This window comes from Bidens hawaiensis, unplaced genomic scaffold (genome assembly GCF_021521415.1).
Source record: "Bidens hawaiensis isolate Kalapana, Puna unplaced genomic scaffold, B.hawaiensis_p1.1 tig00013539_1, whole genome shotgun sequence".
In the NCBI taxonomy this organism is placed as follows: Eukaryota; Viridiplantae; Streptophyta; class Magnoliopsida; order Asterales; family Asteraceae; genus Bidens; species Bidens hawaiensis.
The window spans coordinates 153080-172224 of NW_027492149.1; the positions used below are offsets into that span (position 1 = coordinate 153080).

At 39.1% G+C, this 19145-nt stretch overlaps 2 protein-coding genes and 1 pseudogene across 3 annotated transcripts; 1 reads left to right on the forward strand and 2 right to left on the reverse strand.

The window, feature by feature from the left end:
• Positions 1 to 1022: 1022 nt before the first annotated feature.
• On the forward strand, positions 1023 to 3354 carry LOC143544351 (uncharacterized). Its single transcript, XM_077036476.1, has 3 exons — positions 1023 to 1040; positions 2789 to 2891; positions 2980 to 3354. Exons 2-3 carry the CDS (start codon positions 2798 to 2800, stop codon positions 3123 to 3125), a joined length of 240 nt encoding a protein of 79 aa, XP_076892591.1. The 5' UTR covers positions 1023 to 1040; positions 2789 to 2797; the 3' UTR covers positions 3126 to 3354.
• Positions 3355 to 3832: 478 nt separating this feature from the next.
• LOC143544352 (protein TEEBE-like) lies at positions 3833 to 12329 on the reverse strand (annotated as a pseudogene). Its single transcript, XR_013137241.1, has 3 exons — positions 12219 to 12329; positions 5198 to 5694; positions 3833 to 4636 (listed from the first exon to the last, which is right to left on the reverse strand). The product of XR_013137241.1 is annotated as a protein TEEBE-like (transcript).
• A 2433-nt stretch (positions 12330 to 14762) lies between these two features.
• Positions 14763 to 18393, reverse strand: LOC143544353 (protein TEEBE-like). Its single transcript, XM_077036477.1, has 3 exons — positions 18245 to 18393; positions 17647 to 18144; positions 14763 to 15410 (listed from the first exon to the last, which is right to left on the reverse strand). Exons 1-3 carry the CDS (start codon positions 18336 to 18338, stop codon positions 14890 to 14892), a joined length of 1113 nt encoding a protein of 370 aa, XP_076892592.1. The 5' UTR covers positions 18339 to 18393; the 3' UTR covers positions 14763 to 14889.
• Between the last annotated feature and the right edge of the window lie 752 nt (positions 18394 to 19145).

A 19145-nucleotide genomic window follows, 5' to 3' on the forward strand; every position in this document is an offset into this window, starting at 1 on the left:
TTCAAAAACAAATAATTAAAAAATAATAACTCAATATATAAATAAAAAACAAAAAAAATTAAAAACAAAATATTTCCCCCGTCATTCCCGTTCCAAGAAAAACCGACGAAAAGACACAATGCCGAAAATGAACAAACAACACAATGATAAATAAAAAAACATATTAATAAGTCGTAAAATTTAACACAATGTCGAACAAAATATAACATAATGCTGAGTAATATAACACAATATCAAGAAAAAAAGACACAATGTTAAGTAAAAAAAGACACAATTAATGACAAAAATAAACACAAAACATAATTAAAAATAAAAGGACACAATGATGTTTTTTCCTCAACATTGGGTCTTTTTCAAGTTTTTTTTATTTTTTTAGAACAAGGAAGACGGTGGAAACATTTTTACGTTTTTACATTTTTCATTTTTTTATTAAATTTTGAATTATGTTTTTTTTATTAACTTTTCATTATTATTTGTTTTTGAGGGGTTTTTTTGTTGCTAGAAATCTTTCTTATCCTTTTCATTTTTATCCCTATTTCTAGAATAACTTGACTATAGATATGAAATGACACTTAGCTCAAAAGAGAAATAAATAAAATAAACGAAATTACTTATTTACCTCTGACTTAATGGAGAAAATAAACAGGGGTTAGAAAAAAGGCTAATTATAAAACATTTATATAGGTTGGTTTAATCAAGTGCGTTTATAAAGTTGTAATTAGGGGTGACAATCTTGACCCATGAGTTGAATCAAAATGTATAAGACGGATCAGCCCGTTTTGTCCCGTTTCAATCATTTTCTTTTTTTAAGTTTGACACATTCTGACCCATCATATGCATTTTCTAGTTGTAATAAATAAAAATGGTAACTATTAAAACATAAATAAAGTGAGGGCCTAGTTGCAAAAGCGTGTCATTCATTTCAACTTTCAGGTCAATAATATAAATTTCATTTCCAAACCCTCCGATCGAAACGCCGTTTGGTTGCGAATTAGGGCTTCGGATTGTTCTTCTTTCTTTCTTAGAGATCTAATACTAAGGTATATTATTATTATTATTATTATTGTTATTATTATTATTATTCGTTTCTGTATATCCGATCGAGATTAAGTTGGTCAAATGTTTATGATCTGTTTGTTCAATCTGATTCCTAGATAGATATGTCAGCTATTGATTTGCTAACTGAGAAATCGGCTACAGGATGTTTTGATTTAGAATAGAATTCAATCTAGTTAGATAGCTTTGTTTTGACAAGGTTATAAACTGTTGATGTTAATATTGAAACCTGCAAAATGAATTGTAGGTTTTAGATTAGATGGAGGCAGTAGTTGTAGATATCGTTAGGCACTGGTCGGGTAGACTAGTGATTAATATCGATTAATCGTATTGGAATTTATATTTAATTATTTGAAGTTATATATATACAAACTTTACATACGTTTTTCAAACTTATTAATTGGATTGGATAAGTATAATTTTTCAAATACTTCAAAGGTTTTGAGTGAAATTTGATCAATTTTGACTGATTTGGGCTGGATTTGACCAGCCAATGATTTGTTGGTTCGATTAGGTTAATCGATTTGGTAGCATAGCGATTAATCGTTGACTAATCGCGATTTATACAACACTTCATGGAGATTCACAGGGTCTGAGAGAGGCCTGAACCTGTTTTCATTTTCAATGGCTTAGTGGGACATGTATCTTTTTAGGGTAGGTTATATGCTTTTGTTCATGAACTTTATAACAACTTTATTCTTCAACTCTAAAAACTTGGACATAGAGGTAGAGAAAACTGTGTGCTATGTGTGTAGTCTTCATCGTGATTATAGAGACGGGACAAAGCTAAGTAGTAAGTAGTAACAACAAGTGCTTATTGTTGTCTTTAGATGGTGATGAGAATGTTTTTAGAAAATCTGGACTAGTGTTGTTGATACTGATCAAATGTCTCCAGGTGGTTATAGTTTTATTCACACCTCAAAATGCTTGTCTTGTGTTTCTTTGCATTGTTCTTGAGTCTTGACAATTGGGCTGTTATATTTTTTTTATTAAGCTTTAAGGTTGTTAAATAACAAAAAACCAATATTTTTTACTATTCAATCAATCATACCCAGTGGAGTCCCACCAACAGCAAAGCTATAGGTAGGGTCTGGGGAGGGTGGGATGTAGGCACACCGTACCTCTATCCAAAGGGATAAAGAGGTGGCTTCCAGAGAGACCCTCAGAGTTTAGATTTTTTGTTTTTATACTTTTTTGATAGACAAATGGTTTCGAAAACTTTATGTATACTCTTTGTTGCAATAGGAAGAGGTCAGATATGGGTAAACTCAGCTATACTTGATCAAATAAGACAATTATAAACAAGGTTTGATAACCATGCAAACAAAAATCAATATATGACATAAGTCAGTTTGAAAAAGATGGAAGTTTTGTTCTGCTTGATGCATCATAAGTTAGAGAAACATGACAGTTAAGGCCAGTTTCAGGAATAACAGTATGAACTAAAATGAAATTTGTAGGCTATGCTTTGAATTATAAAATTTGTGGATGAACACCTATGTTACAAAGATACAAGATGTATATATGGACATTGGGTATATAATATATATGCATTTAAATTAAAAGCAACAAACCTTTTGAAGTTTCTCTTTTTGTTAAGTGTTTTTTTACAAAATGACGGCTTCTTGTTTCAAATGTTTAGACTTTTATACTTTTTTAGATTTGAACTTGAAACGAATGTTTATGATCTGTATTGTATCAATCTCATCCTCTGTTCTTTTTAATGTTTCAGTTTAAAGACATGACCGCAGGCAAGATTGTTGGTTCAATTGCTGCAGCATTTGTGGTTGCATTCAGCTGTGACTATATCATTGCTGACAAAAAGATCTTTGGAGGTAAGAAACTCACACACACGTCTAGATGCTTAATTTGAACATACTTTTAAAAGCATGATTTCTATACATTACATGTGTGTTTGGATAGGTACGACTCCATCTACTGTCTCAAACAAGGATTGGTGGGAAGAGACCGACAAGAAGTTTCAGGCATGGCCACGTACTGCTGGACCACCGGTGGTCATGAACCCCATCAGTCGTCAGAATTTCATAGTCAAGGCTCGTGCTGAATAGAACTACATTCGTCAGATGGATATTTCATGTTATTTCTATCTTCTAAAAGTAATTTTTTGCTGCAACTTCATTACAAAACCTGATCAGATATCTATTTCGTTTGCTTGATTAGCACTTCACCAAATTTGAATAAAAGTTTATTGGTTGCTGAAGTTCAGCCCATTTGGGTTTGTTTTGACATTTGGGGATTCCAAAACATTGATATTGAAGATAAATTTTTCTTGCTTTATTCTTGCTCTTGTGGGTTAAACTTTTACAGTATGTTTTCTTTTATACTTTTATGACATGTTTAATTTTTGAATGGGTTGAAAAGCTCTTTAACTTCACTACAATATAAACACGACCCGTTTAATTAATCAGGTCTAGTGTAAACCTGATTATTTTTGTTTTGTGTCAAGAATTTCGACTTCTGGTATACATGATGCTCTATGGATAGAGATTTAGTCATTCAGGTATGGTTGTAAACAACTTGAGCCCGGGTTTGTCTAAGCTCAAGCTTGGCTTGTTTCATGCTTTTTTTCTAAAGCTTGGCTCAACTTGAACTTGTCTCGAATCTCGATATAAAAAATAAGGTTAAGCTATCTCAAACTATATTTCTATATATTTATAAAAATAGCTAAGTTAAACCCATTTTTGTTATTTCATAATGAAAATTATTAGTTTGTATTCAAATTTTAAAGTAATACATGTAGCTGCTTATGTAATTGTAATAATCAAAAGCTGGAGAGTTAACTATAAACAGAAAAGGTCCTGTTAACACCTTACACACCAAACTATATGAATATCAAGCTGGTTTAACTATCCGGCTTGCTTCAGTTTGTGCGGCGGTTCAGTCCGAGACCAATTCATTGAATATTTGATGTAGCATCATATCATGTTTAAAAACAACATGGTTTATAATTTATTCAACACAAAATTAACCAATCAAAAGCTCAAATCATTTTTCAGGTTACATCCTTGGTTCTAATCTAACTTCAAACAACATTTTTAACGAGAAACTGGAAAAACCTTAACATCATCCAAAACAGGACCACAAAAGTGACCATAGTCATTAAGCTTTGTATGGTAAAAAGCACTATAGAATGTCAGCCTTGTTCTGTTTGAAATGGCTTGAAACTTAAGGCTTGCAGTTTTAAACCCGCCTTTTCCAATAGACTCGTACTTAACTTTCAAGGTTTCCTTCGCTGCGAAAGCCTCCACCATCATTGACCCATGACACCCGTTCTTTGCGTCTCCAATAGTGAATGATAATCTGTACAGTTTTTTAGGGATGGTGCGAATGATTTGCGCGATAGCGGTTTCTCTCCCGCCAACCAACTCGATGGCAGCTTGGCCCTCGGGCACTTGAAAGTGCTTCAAGTCTATGTATTTTGCAGGTTTCAGTGACTCGACTATCCACCCGGGGAGCGGTGAAACTACGTCGTGTATCTTGGGAAGGAGGAGGACTCCTGTTGAGAAGTTCTTGAACACGTGGGGCCCGATCTCAAATCCACCATTTTTCACCAAGTTTCCTGCATTTACGAAAGATTTATCTCAAACGGGTCATGAACATGTATTTGAAAGTGAAATGGGCCAAAATATGGGGCTGAAAGTAAAATGGGCCAAAAATATGTAGCTTTAAGTGAAACAGACCAAAAATATGAAGCTGAAGTGGAACGGCCTACAAATATGTAGCTGAAAGTGAAACGGGCCAAAAATATGTAGCTGAAAGTGAAACGGGCTACAAATATGCAGCTGAAAGTGAAACGGGCCAAAAATATGCAGCTGAAAGTGAAACGGGCTACACATATGCAGCTGAAAGTGAAACGGGCCAAAAGTATGTAACATGAAGTGAAACGGCCCAAAAGTACGTAACTTGAAGCAAAATGGGCCAAAAATACGTAGCTGAAACTGAAAAGGGCTAAAAATATATAGCTGAAAGTGAAACGGGCCAAAAATATGTAGATGAAAATGAAACAGGCAAAAATATGTGGCTGGAACTAAAACGGGCAAAAAATATGTAGCTTAAAGTGAAACGAGTTTAACTGGTTAACTATTTTTAATGCATACAACCTCATAAACGAACATATTACCTTTGGTGTATCTTAGAGGAAGCATTTCTTTAATCGCAATGGCATCCAATAACGGTCCACAAGCCGGGTCCTCTTGAACGCCAGGATTACGAAACACGTCTTCACTCTCTTATAAGTAGCCTTGAATGCAAACGCGTACGTATCCGCACCATCAGTGCTATACAAAGTTTGAATCGGAAGGTCACCAGACCGGCCCGAGGCCGAGACACGTAGCACCTCATCTTGAGCACATGTTCTTGTTGCAGAAAATGTGAGTGAGTAGGTTGACCCAACCTTCACATCAATAACTTGTGCTATAGAGGCTTCATTCCCAAGCCTTGCAGCGTGGGCCCCACGGGGTATCGCGAAGTAGAACCCACCCGGTTGTGGCCCGCCAGAGACGTACTCCACCAAGCCCGAGATTTCCCATTTGGGTAAAGAGTACTTTCCTATGATCACTGTTTTTTGGAGGTTTGATGGTTGTGGTCCTTGTTCAAAGTTTCCATTTGCAAGCAGACCTACATAAATGACAAATTATAACAAGGACCGTAAACGAACCAACCAAACTGAACACCTTGTTCATGTTCGTCCGTTAAGCTTTTACCAGACAAGTGAACGGTTCACAAACACAAATGAACACAACCAAATTTTTATTTGATTTGGCTAACCGAGAATGGTTAGTGCCAATGCCAAACGGTTGGGTCCAGCTACCAGGTTTACATATTAATTAATCACATAATACTCGTATATATTTTTGTTATATATATAATAATTTTGCTTAAATCTTAATGATAAGATTAGAACAGTCATTAAAAAAAATATGAAAAAGGATTTAATGAGCAAACATAAACAAACATTGAACGAACACGGCCTCTGTTCACGCATGTTCATTCATTTAGTTAATCAAACGAAATTTCTTGCACGTTTATGTCTGTTTATTATTACACAAATGAACATAAACGAACTTTCTCGTTTACAGTCCTAATTATAATGGTAAAAGAAACTTACTGACGAAACATGAAATGAATCTGACCTGATCCATGACGATGTTTCCCCGGTCTTCGAGATGAACGAAACGCGACTCGATCTTCTTCTCCGGTAGCTTGAGATCTGCAATGGTTTTTGGGGGTGTGGAGGTGACTGCTAAGAAATCTCGAGGATCTCTTGTTTACAGACACAAAAATAGGGTGGTAGCTCTTATTGAGAACAACGACCCTTAATAAGGAGGTGGAGACCTCCTTATATAGGGAGCCTCATGGCCACCATCATGGTACCCTAATGGGCCTAGCCCAGTTAGGGTTACCTCCACAAAACCCCCTCAGCCCAATAATATTGTATTAGTCCATATAATAAAATAAGCCAAACATAATAAATTAAGGTCGTAAGCCGGGTTTAGTACCATACCCCTACAAGCCCCCCAAGTCCAGTGTTGCTCCTAGGCGTGCAAGCGTTTAGGTGGAGCGCTGGACTTCATAAGGTGTGTTAGGATATGAGGCGGTTTTTTCCCTTTTCTTCGGCCTTGTCTTTATTGTCTTTGAGTTTTGAGAGGTTTTCTCCATGATGGTGACATGTTGTGATCCTTATGATAATAATGGTGCACTAGCATGAATAAGATATAGCACGCATCATAACAATAGTGGCGCGGGGCCTGATAAAAGATAGAGTGCGTATCTCGATAATAATGTAATGCAACTTGCGCGCGAGGCAGCTTACGAGCTATAAAAATAATGAAGCTTGCGCGCGAGGCTACTTACGAGCTATAAAATAATGAAACATGCGCGAGTTGCGGCTTATGAGCTATAATATGATGATAATGACTGGCCCACAAGGGCCTCTTCTACGCAGGATGACTATCCCGGCTTGTCTTCAAAATAATAATGGAGGCACAAACGGCCAGATAATAATAATAATGTCATAGGTGCTTGTGCGACTCGTAGCCGAACCTGCAAAAACATATCAACTAAAAGTGGATGTATTACAAGGTTCCCATCCTCGGGCAAATTATGAGGTGTGCCCAACCTACGTTGGCGCGTGGCCGTTTGGGATATTATTAGGCTCCCGACCTTTGTGTTTGGCGCGTGGCCATGTGGGATATTATTAGGCTCCCGACCTTTATGTTTGGCGCGTGGCCATGTGGGATATTATTAGGCTCCCGACCATATGGGTTAATAAGGATTCCCAACCTTTAAGTTCGGCGCGTAGCCGTATGGGTTTATGAGGATTCCCAACCTCTAAGTTTGGCACGTGGCCGTATGGGTTTATAAGGATTCCCAACCTTTAAGTTTGGCGCGTGGCCTATGGGTTTATGGGGATTCCCAACCTTTAAGTTTGGCACGTGGCCGTATGGGTTTATAAGGATTCCCAACCTTTAAGTTTGGCGCGTGGCCTATGGGTTTATGAGGACTGGAGAAAAAGGCTGCGCCACGAAATCTCTTGCTCATTTGTTGTGTGTCGCTTACGCGCGGCCTTTATGCGCCTATCCCGAGGATGCGCAAGGTCTTCTCTTTATTCTCACTAAATGTGTGTTGTGTGCATGTGATATGCGCCACGCGCAGATGTTTCATGCGCTTGCGCATAGGTTTTGGCTTTGTGTCTTCATGACATCCTGATTTCAAGCCTCTTGTGTATATCTTGTGGGTTGACCCGCCCCGCTCGATGTTAAGGCGGGTGCATACCCCTTCAAGCCCCCCCAGTCTAATGTGTGTTTTGTCTCGCGCGAGCGAGGTAAGATAGATATTAGACTTAATAGTTTGCTTTTTTAATAGAGCTTGTTTTTTCTTTTTCTTTTCTTGTACGCGCGTTGGGCGAAATTCCATCCCTTTGGTTAAAACGAATCGTCAATGCACGTGGTTGGTTGGTGTTGACATGCATCAGAGATGGAGACGTTATGTGTCAGACCTTTCGTGTGCTCGAGGTGCTACAATGGCTTTTCACGTCTCCTCATACAGTGTCAGGAACACGTGTCGCGCTTATGTTGACCTACGCCTGCGAGTGGGGGCGCGTGAGCGTAGATCTGATTATTACTTGTTTCTCTCTCATGGCGCGCAAGCATCATGGCGGTGCGCGTGTAGAGTGGCGGAAGGGTTGATGTGCGACTGCGGTGGCAGAATGATCTGCGGTGGCGCGCATGATGTATGAAGGCGTAGTGCACTCAGCAGCGGCGCGCAAGCATGTTGGTGGAGTGCAACATGTGCATGGCGTCTATGCATGGCGGCGGATTGTTCATCTGCGGAAGCGCACGCATGGCGGCGTAGAGTTGATCAGCGGGACACGCATGCATGCACGGTGACGCGATGATCCTTGGCTCGCATGCATGATGACGTATTGTTGAAACCCATCGGCGCACATGAACGGTGGTCGGGTGCTTACCTGCGGAGCTTGCAGGTGACCCGCCTTGGTCAGAGTTTGTTATGTCGGAGCACGGCGCCCATGAATGGTGTCGTCTTCCAAGCTCATGTTGTACTATTTTTGACCCGCATGGGGTCGTCTTCCAACCCGCATGGGGTTTTGATCCGCGGTGCGCATGCATGGCGGCGGAGCGGTTACTCGCGGGCGTGCATGCATTGAGGCGGAGTCTTCTGCGTAAAACCGAGGACATGGAGTCGTCTTCCGACCCGCATGGTGGTTTCCGCGGGCGCGGATGCATGCATGGTGACAGTCTTCCACAGGTGGAGTGTTGATCCGTGGCTGCGTGCATGCATGGCGAGGTAGTGCATTATCCGCGGCGCGTGCATGCATAATGGTGGAATGCTCATCTGCGGGGACGCATGCATGCATGGTGGCGAAGTGTTCATGTTGCTACGCGGATCACGGTTTTGACCCGCGGGTGGCATTGGCATCCCACAGGTGTTGATACGCGGGTCGCGGTTATGACCCGCGGGTGACTGCATCGTACAAGCATATCTTTCCTTCGCATGTGTATAAACTTTTTGGACATAGTTTATACCTTTTGGATTTGCCTTTTATCAAGGGCAGTGCTACAAGCTTGATCCTCGGCAGTGCGCTGCATGGCGGCGGAATCTTGATCCTCGGCAGTGTGCATGCATGGCGGTGGAGTGGTGACTCGCGGGCACGCATGCATCGCGGCGAAGTTTTGATCCTCGGCAGTGCGCATGCATGGCGGCGGAATGTTGATCGCGCATGCATGGCGAAGAGTTGAGCGCGCATGCATGGCGAAGAGTTGAGCGCGCAGATAGCCGCGCTTGCTGACCAGCCCGATCTTGGCGCTTTAAAGAAATTACTTGATGAATGTGAAGGGAGTGATTGCAATGATGATGGCGCGGGCAACGCTACCTCTGCTAGCGGCTCTGGCGTGGCCAAAGGACCTACTCCTGACGCCATTGAAACTTGAACAAGGTTGTAAGGAAATTATTTTTACTTAATCCTTAACAGTTGTCATATTTCAAGTTATTTTGCGATATTCTGAATATGCTGACACGTGCCTCGGCCTTTCATTATTCCTCTTTTGCGCGACGTTATCGTGCATTTATTATAGGGAATTATGAATGAGTTTTTTAGCCTTTACGTGTCAGTATGTGTTACTCTGCCTATATCCATTATAATCCCATGCGCGGCCCCGACCTGAGACCTTAACAACTATGCTTTGGCATGTGCTTTGCCTTAGTTGTGCTTAGGTATTTTTATGGTCCAGCTGCGCAATACGTAGGATGGATGCTATGAGTAATTTGAGCTAAGGCTCATATTATTGGCGCGTGGCCTTATGGGTTTATGAGGATTCCCAACCTTTAAGTTTGGCACGTGGCCATGTGGGATATTATTAGGCTCCCGACCTTTATGTTTGAGCTAAGGCTCATATTATTGGGCTAAGGCCCTGACGTTTTAGAGTTAAAACTCGTTAACGCGTCTGAGCTTGAAGCTCGCGCATGTATGTTTTACTTCGTTTTATTTTTAGTTTGATGTCAATACAATGTTGTCATATTGCTCAAAATTAATAAAGGGAAGTGTGAAACATGTATGCAAAAGGTAATAGAACGCATATTAAGAAAAAATAGAGCGTATCATTATTCATAATGGCTTAAAAAGCCTTGATTACGAACTTGACAACTTTTACACGAAACATTTTCTAAGTTGTGCTGCGTTCCATGTGCGCGGGATGATGATCCAAGGTCGCATATGCATGGCGGCGGAGTGGTGATCCGCGGGCGCGCATGCATATCGGCAGAAAGTTGAGCGCGCATGCATGTCGGGAGTTGAGCGCGCATTCATGGCGAAGGGTTGCGTGCGCATGCATGGCGGAGAGTTGAGCGCGCATGCATGGCGGGAGTTGCGTGCGCATGCATGGCGGGGAGGTGACTCGCGGGTGCGCATGCATCGCGGCGAAGTCTTGATCTTCGGCATTGCGCATGCATGGAAGCGGAGACTTGATCTCCGGTGGCGCGCATGCATGGTAGCAGAATCTTGATCCTCCGCAATGCCCTTTCATGGCGGCGGAGTGGTGACTCGTGGGCGCGCATGCACGGCGGCGAAGTCTTCTGCGCAAAACCAAAGGCACGGCCCACATGGTGGTTTCCGCGGGCGCTCATGCATTACCAACCCGCAGGTATTGATGGCATTGCCAACCCACAGGTGTTAATGCATGGAATGCATTAACTTCTCTTCCCGCAGGTGTTAATGCATGGAATGCATTAACTTCTCTTCCCGCAGGTGTTAATGCATGGAAGGCATTAACTTCTCTTCCCGCAGGTGTTGATGGCATTGCCAACCGGCAGGTGTTGATACCCGGATTGCGGTTATAAACGGGTTTTTCCTTCGCACGTGGTGTGTACGCGTAGTGGCGCAATGACCTTACGCGGTGGCGAGGTTCACTTGTCGTGGCGCGCATGAATGTTGACGGAATGTTAATCCGCGACGGTGGCGCACGCGTGGTGGCGATGTATTGAATCGCGGTGGCGCATGCGTGGTGGCGGTGTATCGAACCGCGGTGGCGCATGCGTGGTGGCGGAGTGTTGTGCCGAGGTAACAGACATGCGTGTTGCGTTGTTCTTCCGTGGTGACGCGCATGCATGGTGACGCGGCGACGATCTGCGGTGGCGCTCATATATTGTATCGGGGTGTTCGACTGTGCGCATGCATGATGGCGCACTGTTGCTTATGGGCGCGGAATGGACGTCACAGTGGTGGTGTTGGAAAGCCAGAGCGCTTATATGGTCCGCAATGACGCGCGGTGTTGATTCACGCCAGGGCTCATGGATGGCCGCGCGGTGCAGATCCGCGGCGGCGCACATGTATGGCGCCTTGATGGCGGAGACAGCCCCGACGGAGCTGAATAGAAGAAGGAGGCGGAGTCTATCTGCGTATTATTTTGAGGCTGTACACATCCTGTCATTCTCCTGTGTATTCCTTTTTTACACCCAATTTTTGCTTTGTGACTATAGATCTAGAACTTATTCCAGCATTGAACACTGAAAAATCAGATCTGGATCCGGCACCCATTGCGTATGAACGCAGATCTAGAGAAACGAACAAGAATTTCGAACGTAACTGTTGCTCAAACGGAATCAGATCTGAAGGAATTAGAACCAGATCTGACCTGCGTCACTCCAGAAACACAGATCTGGACATGAAACCAAGAAGATTGAGGTGCGGTTCATTGCCGTCCCACGAATGGCGCCAATGTAGAAACATGAAATGAATCTGACCTGATCCATGACGATGTTTCCCCGGTCTTCGAGATGAACGAAACGCGACTCGATCTTCTTCTCCGGTAGCTTGAGATCTGCAATGGTTTTTGGGGGTGTGGAGGTGACTGTTAAGAAATCTCGAGGATCTCTTGTTTACAGACACAAAAATATGGTGGTAGCTCTTATTGAGAACAACGACCCTTAATAAGGAGGTGGAGACCTCCTTATATAGGGAGCCTCATGGCCACCATCATGGTACCCTAATGGGCCTAGCCCAGTTAGGGTTACCTCCACAAAACCCCCTCAGCCCAATAATATTGTATTAGTCCATATAATAAAATAAGCCAAACATAATAAATTAAGATCGTAAGCCGGGTTTAGTACCATACCCCTACACTTACCATCAAGATATGGAGTCCTGGAAGAAGCTTGATAAGAGTATGAAAAGCAAGATGCCAAGATGCAAAGAAAGAAGAGAGACATTAACAAAGACATGTTTGTTTACGTCAAAGAATAACAAGTACAAACTTACATATGTATGTATATATATTGAAGGAATGTGATAATTGCTCCCTTTATATTAAACTTTTCCCATATAAATAGTTACAATTCAATGTTCTATTTTGGAGATAATATATCGTTCAAAATAAACAAATAATCTTCCTAAATATACAGATTCTATTATATATATATATAAACCGAATCGAAACCAAAAAAACCAAACAGAATTAGAACCCGGCGGTTCGGTTTTGAACTTTAGCAAAAACCGAAATATTGGTCTTGGTTCGGTTATGCATTTTGTTAAGAACCGAAAAAACCGAACCAAACCGAAATAACAAAAAAAATCAAAATAACCATAACATCTTAACCGTAATCATTAAAAGAAAATCTGACTATTTGTTTAGTTTTAACATATGATTAATAACAAATATATTTGGTTTCTACGAATGATTACTAAATAATAATACAGGTACTTTTTGTTTTGATTTTAAATATATCTTTTATAAGCTTTTAAAAATATTTGAGGTTTGGTTGTTAAAAAAAATATAATCAATATTCTATTAATTATTAGTTTAAATTAAAAAAACAAATATCATGTCCAATTTCAATATCTTGGGTATAATTTATTTTGGCCCAACACGTTTTGGCTCGATTAGCAAAACCGAAAAAGACCGCATCTAAAAATGAACAGAATCCAAAAACCGAAAACCGAAAACCGAAAACCGAAAAATCCGAAACCGAATGGTTTTGAAAAGTGATAAAACCGAAAGTTTGGTTTTCGATTCGGTTTTAATCAAAAACCGCACCACGCACACCATAAAATAAGTAAAACAAAAGTTAACGTTAGGAAAGTGAAAGAAAGGAGAGACCACGTTGAAGTAGCAGAAATTAAGGAGCAGAATAATGCGTGGGTTGGGGTGTTTGCTTTGGGTTTAAATTAATAAGATTATTATGGTGATATCGATGCTCTATTTCTTGTGTTTGAAATTAATGAAGCTTCAATTCGCCACTTGTTTTTTTCATCTACTTCTGCAACTGCAATACTTATAAAACAGATGAATGTGCAGTTATGTTAGTCACGTGCTAACTCAGGTGATGAAGTATTATATTATTATACAAGTAGCACAAAGTTTGAGAACAAATTAACTCTTACCTTTTCTTTCAACTTACAGAAAATTTATACTAACAGTTTTAAATTTACGATTTTCGTTTATGTGGTTTCATTTCACTTGTAATTAAATCCGATTTCACTAACCCAGCTAAGTCTTGTCGTTAAACCCATCAGCGTGCCTCTCACATGAGAGGCAGTTTTGTCGTTTTTTCCCAAATGCACCTTCAACCCCTCACGCGAGGGGCTTGCGAATTAGGGATGAGGGATTATTTGGGGAGAGAAATGACAAAACTGCCCCTCACGGAAGGGGCACGCTGATGGGTTTAACGACAAGACTTAACTGGATTAGCGTAGACGAGTTTAATTGCAAGTGAAATGAAACCACATGAACGAAAATCGCAAATTTGAAACTATTGGACTAAAACCGCGGATTTGAACAAACCACAGAGACGAAAACTGCAGTTTACTCAAATTTATATCAAAACATGTTAATAACATGACTTTATTTTAACGGTGAATCTCTTTTGTTACCCGGACTCGAACTAATGACATTGTGTTCACTGAGCTACCAACCTCACAGCAGTCAAATTAGGTACATTTCATATCTTTATTTTTCTCTTCTATTTCCCAACCTCTATAACATGACCCATCGTCTCTTTGATGGGCACTACATACCTAGAGTCACAAATTTGCTATGATACCACTTGTAAATTGTAACATGTGATTATTAAATATAATATATTACTTAAAATTTATTGACTTACTGTTATAGTGTTACTTTATCATCGTACTTATAAAATACGATTTAACTAGAAAGTTTAGGATTGTCGTCATCCTCAAAACTCTCTACACTGGTAACTTAGAGACATTAGAGGTCCTGACTGTAAAACTGTATAGAACAAAGCGAACAATACTTGGTTGTTTTGGGACACCAAATGCTAAAGCAACCCTTGTGGTTCCAGGTGTGTGGTTCACTTCAATGAGAACATTGAGTCTTGTTACATGGATGTGCATAATAAGAAGACAGAAAATTACATGTGGGATTGGGTTCGTTTATAATTCATTATTGTGATGTGGTGTCTTAGGTGTGGATGAATCGAAAACTCCAACGTTAAGTGTCATGTCCATATCTGAACAATAAGTGCGGCCCGAATGTATATGAATCCCTACAAGATGGATTGATATAAATAGTTGGATAGTACATGAATATTTTAAAATACAAAGAATGTTACAATGAAATTGAAAAGTTGATTGTTGAAAACACATGAACTTTAAGCTTCACTTTATAAGATATACATCATCAATAGAGTAAAGTAAATAGTACAACATTTTAAAAAACAATACATCACCTCCAAACCCAAGCCTAGAGTAATGCAATACACACAAAGTCAATGAATATTTATGCTCCTTATATATCTTCATAGTATTCCTTAATATTAAGAAGCAAACACACCTTGTACTTAGTAAAACCAAACCTTAACATTATCTAACACAGGGCCACAAAAATGACCATAATCATGAAGCTTTGTGTGATAATAAGCACTATAAAATGTGATTCGTGTCCGGGTTGAAACCGCTTTGAATTTGAGAACTCCGGTTTTGAACTCACCCTTTCCTCGAGACTCGTGTTTCAGCTTAAGCGTTTCCCTAGCGGCAAATGCCTCGACCATCATTGACCCATGACATCCGTTCTTTGCATCGCCTATAGTGAACATTAGCCTATAGAACTTATTAGGAATGGTTCGTATGATTTGGGCAATGGCTGTTTCTCGGCCTCCAACCAACTCAATGGCGTATAGCCCTGAAGCTGGTACGACGAAGTGCTTTGAGTCTACATATTTAACCGGTTTAAGGGATTCGACAATCCATCCGGGTAATGGAGATATTATGTCGTGTATCTTGGGGAGGAGTAGGACTCCAGTTGAGAAGTTCTTGAAGACGTATGGACCAATTTCAAAGTCACCATTTTTCACCAAGTTTCCTGAAATTGTTAAGTTCGTTAGTTTCGTGTTGTATATAGCACTTTAATGTTCAAATCATTAATTTTCAAACAAATTAACATTAACAAAATGTACAAATTAATTTAGAATACATATTAAAATATTAAATTACCGTTAGAACAAATGCTCAACGATTGGAACTCTTTAATTACTTAAAACTTAAAAGAGCTTATATAAAATGGTAAGATATATATGCATTAAAATTTAAAAGAGAAATAAGGCAAGATGAAGTCAGTGGTCAAAGTTATTAAAGAGTTCATAATTTACTTGTCTGCTCACTTAAACAATCACGTGATGTAACATGGATATGTCATATTTCCTTTTAATGGAATTTGAAATTGTGATTATAATATAACCAAATGTATAAAAAAAATCATATAAGGCCCTGGGATATTTAATGATTAAGGAGTTAAATTAATTTCGCAAAGGTTGATAAGTAGGATATTATTTCTTTTTAGGTTAATTATGGGACGTTTAAGGCAAGCTAGGTTAAAATATTAACGGACTTTTTTTTTTTTTTCGAACGGTAAACTTTTATAAACAACCAAAAAACACCGAAAACCACTTCCTCCACACTCGGAGACTTTAAAATCCTACTTTCTCACATAGTAATTTAAGAATTATTTCTAAATTAAATTAAATGAGGTGAAACCATGTATACTTCATGGTCTAAGATCAAGAAGGTCACAACTATGTAACGATCTTTAAAGGCTCATATCACTAAAATATACTACATTTGGTTACAAGCTATAAACGTATAACCAAAATTACCTATCTTTATTTTATATTTTAACTTCACAAACATTAATCATCAAATATTAATTATATCTATGAAAGGCACCAGCTATGCACGGTTTTAAAAGATAGTTTAAAATCCCAAATTACTAAATTATACTGTATAGTGCATGCATCTTGTTACAAACGAAAATCATAATCTGACCTATCTTATAATAAATATTAATTTAAGAAAACTAAGTTCACCCAAAATAGAAAACATAATATAATCGATCATGATTATCCATTTTAATATATTTTCCGTGTGAATCATTCTTCATTTCCCCCGCAATGGGCCGAAGAATATTGTTATCACATGCTTGCAATTATTATTTGTTTTTCTTATTTAAATCCAAATTATGCCCTGCTGGCGGTGCACGCATATAATGTATATATGTGTGAACTCTCGGGTGGGCAAAAGTAAAATTGCACTAATTTTGACGTTATTTTACTAATCTCGTGAAAATAACGTTAAAAGTGGGGGAAGGTTAATTAGGCATCATGTGGTGGCGTTGATAGCCGAAAGACAATGACACATGCACCAATCAGCCGGTGTCCCGATGATTGAGTGCTATGTGCCTTATGTCCAAGACTTGATGCAAAACTACTATCGAGCCGGGGGTCTCATCGGAAGCAGCCTCTCTATCCCTATGGGATAGAGGTAAGGTTGTCTACATCTTACCCTCCTCAGACCCTACCATAGCATTGCTATTGGTGGGATATACTGAGTACGATGATGATGATATTATTTAAATCCAAATTCCAAAGCAGTCTGCTAGTTATAGAATAAAATTTGAACATTTTACCTGTTAGTATCATAATTATAACTAAAATGAAAAATTAAATTTTCTTAATCTCAGCTTTGACATATATATTAGCCATAATTAATCTCAACTCAGAAAATATGTTTACCGGCAGTCCTAAACATAATTTTTTTTCAGCGATCCTACACTTACTGAAAGTTAACCCCGTTGGTTTTTTGATGATCGATGTTAACTACTTAAGTCGCAAATCAACAATGTTTTTGCCACATATGGAGTCCTGGTTTTTCTAATTATCGATGTTAACTACTTAAGTTGCAAATCAACAATGTTTTTGCCACATATGGAGTCCATGTCATCAAAAAGCTAACGGGATTAACTTTTGGTTAATATGAAATCTCTGGAAATCAAAAATACGTTAAAAGTTAGGACTATTCGTAAATCACGACCAATTAATAGGTCAGAATTGAAAATTATTAAAATTTAATTTCCCATAATTAAATAGCCACTAATCACTATATAATCTTTTTACATCTATAAATCTTCTTTTTTGTTCTAGAAATTAATCAAGACATTTTTAAGCAGGTAACTTTATATGATTACATCTATGATCTTAATCGTTTCTCTTTAAACAAAACAAAGCAATTGATAATTATGAACATAAGAAAATAAGATATAATACCTGCAGTGTATCTCAAAGGTGTCATCTTTTTTATTGCAGTGGCATCTAAAAGAGGGCCACAAGTGGGATCCTCTTGTATCCCAGGATTATGAAAGATAACCTTGACTATGCTACCAACGGCTTTAAAAGCATAAGCATAAGTATCCCCTCCATCCGTGCTGTACAAAGTCTGAATCGGAAGCTCGCCCGAGTGGCCATCTGCTTGCACCATGAGCTTCTCGTCTTGAGCACACGTTCGTGTGGCCGAAAATGTGAGAGAGTATGTTGAACCGGCCTCTACAGGGATGTATTGTGAAATGGAGGCTTCGTTGCCTAGCCTCGCCGCATGGGTCCCACGAGGAATGGCGAAGTAGTACCCGCCTGGTTGTGGGCCACCCGAGACGTACTCGACGATGCCCTTGATTTCCCATTTGGGCAAAGAGTGTTTTCCTATGATCAATGTTTTCTTGAGGTTGGATGGTTTTGGACCTAGCTCAAAGTGACCATTTGGAAGCATGCCTACACAATATATTTAGTAATTTAACTATAAACTATTTTGAAGAAAATTGTATTAATTAATATAGTTTTAGTTATCAAGAAATTAATAGAATTAACATACCATCACGGATAGGACTTGGAAGGGCAAGAACGGCAGTTTGGGAAGATGTATGAGCAAAGTAAAGAATAAGAACAAGAGAAATTAAGGAAGACATTTTGAACAAGTACAAAGGAAGTACGGGTGTGGCATATGACACCGTACTATTTATAAGTGGTTCTACCTATCATTATCCAAAATTATATATATAGTACAAAAATGTTTTAATTCAAAAAAGTGTTAACCTACAAAGCATACGAAAGAGTAAATATAGATAGCACAATTAAAAACATAGGTTGCTTAATTATTTTTTTAAGTTACGTAATTATGTGATAGCATAATTATTAGTTATATGTGTTCCCTAGTTATTTACCCACTCCGTCTCTCTACAAGTGTCATGGTTTGAAAAACACAAAATTTAAGAAAATTTGAATGATTGCCTTTTTAGATTATCAAATTACTATAATGCCCTTGACGTATATAAAAAGACGAAATTTAAGAAAGTGAATGATTGTTTTTGTGCAAGGGTAAACTTGAAAATTTAAAGATAAATTTTGAAAATAAACATTTATAATGGAACAACCTAAAAAGGAAATGTGGACACTTTCAAATGGACGGAGAGAGTATTATTATTGTACGTAATTATTTTACTTTATGCGCACTTATGACACGAAAGGCCTTTGTATGATTCACACATTAAGCCATATTTGCACAACAGCCTCCCCTATACACGTACACATGAAGAAAGCACAGGTGGAAGTCCACGAGACTTCTCCAAAACGTTCAGACCAAACGTTGCGAATGCAGGAACGTCCAAGTTTGCAAGGGACATTGCGGAAGCAATCGCCCCAAAGAGTGCCAAACAAATGCCTAACATAGGCACATATGACGGTTTATCTGATCCAGACGATCATTTGAACAGGTT

Bases quoted from the DNA above. Each gene is read 5' to 3' on its own strand.
- LOC143544351 (XM_077036476.1), top strand. From the start codon at position 2,798: ATGACCGCAGGCAAGATTGTTGGTTCAATTGCTGCAGCATTTGTGGTT. The intron at 2,892-2,979 runs GTAAGAAACTCA...GTGTTTGGATAG, and splicing joins TGACAAAAAGATCTTTGGAG to GTACGACTCCATCTACTGTC.
- LOC143544353 (XM_077036477.1), bottom strand. From the start codon at position 18,338: ATGTCTTCCTTAATTTCTCTTGTTCTTATTCTTTACTTTGCTCATACA. The intron at 18,145-18,244 runs GTATGTTAATTC...TATATTGTGTAG, and splicing joins TCCAAGTCCTATCCGTGATG to GCATGCTTCCAAATGGTCAC. The intron at 15,411-17,646 runs GTATTATATCTT...TAACAATTTCAG, and splicing joins ACCTTTGAGATACACTGCAG to GAAACTTGGTGAAAAATGGT.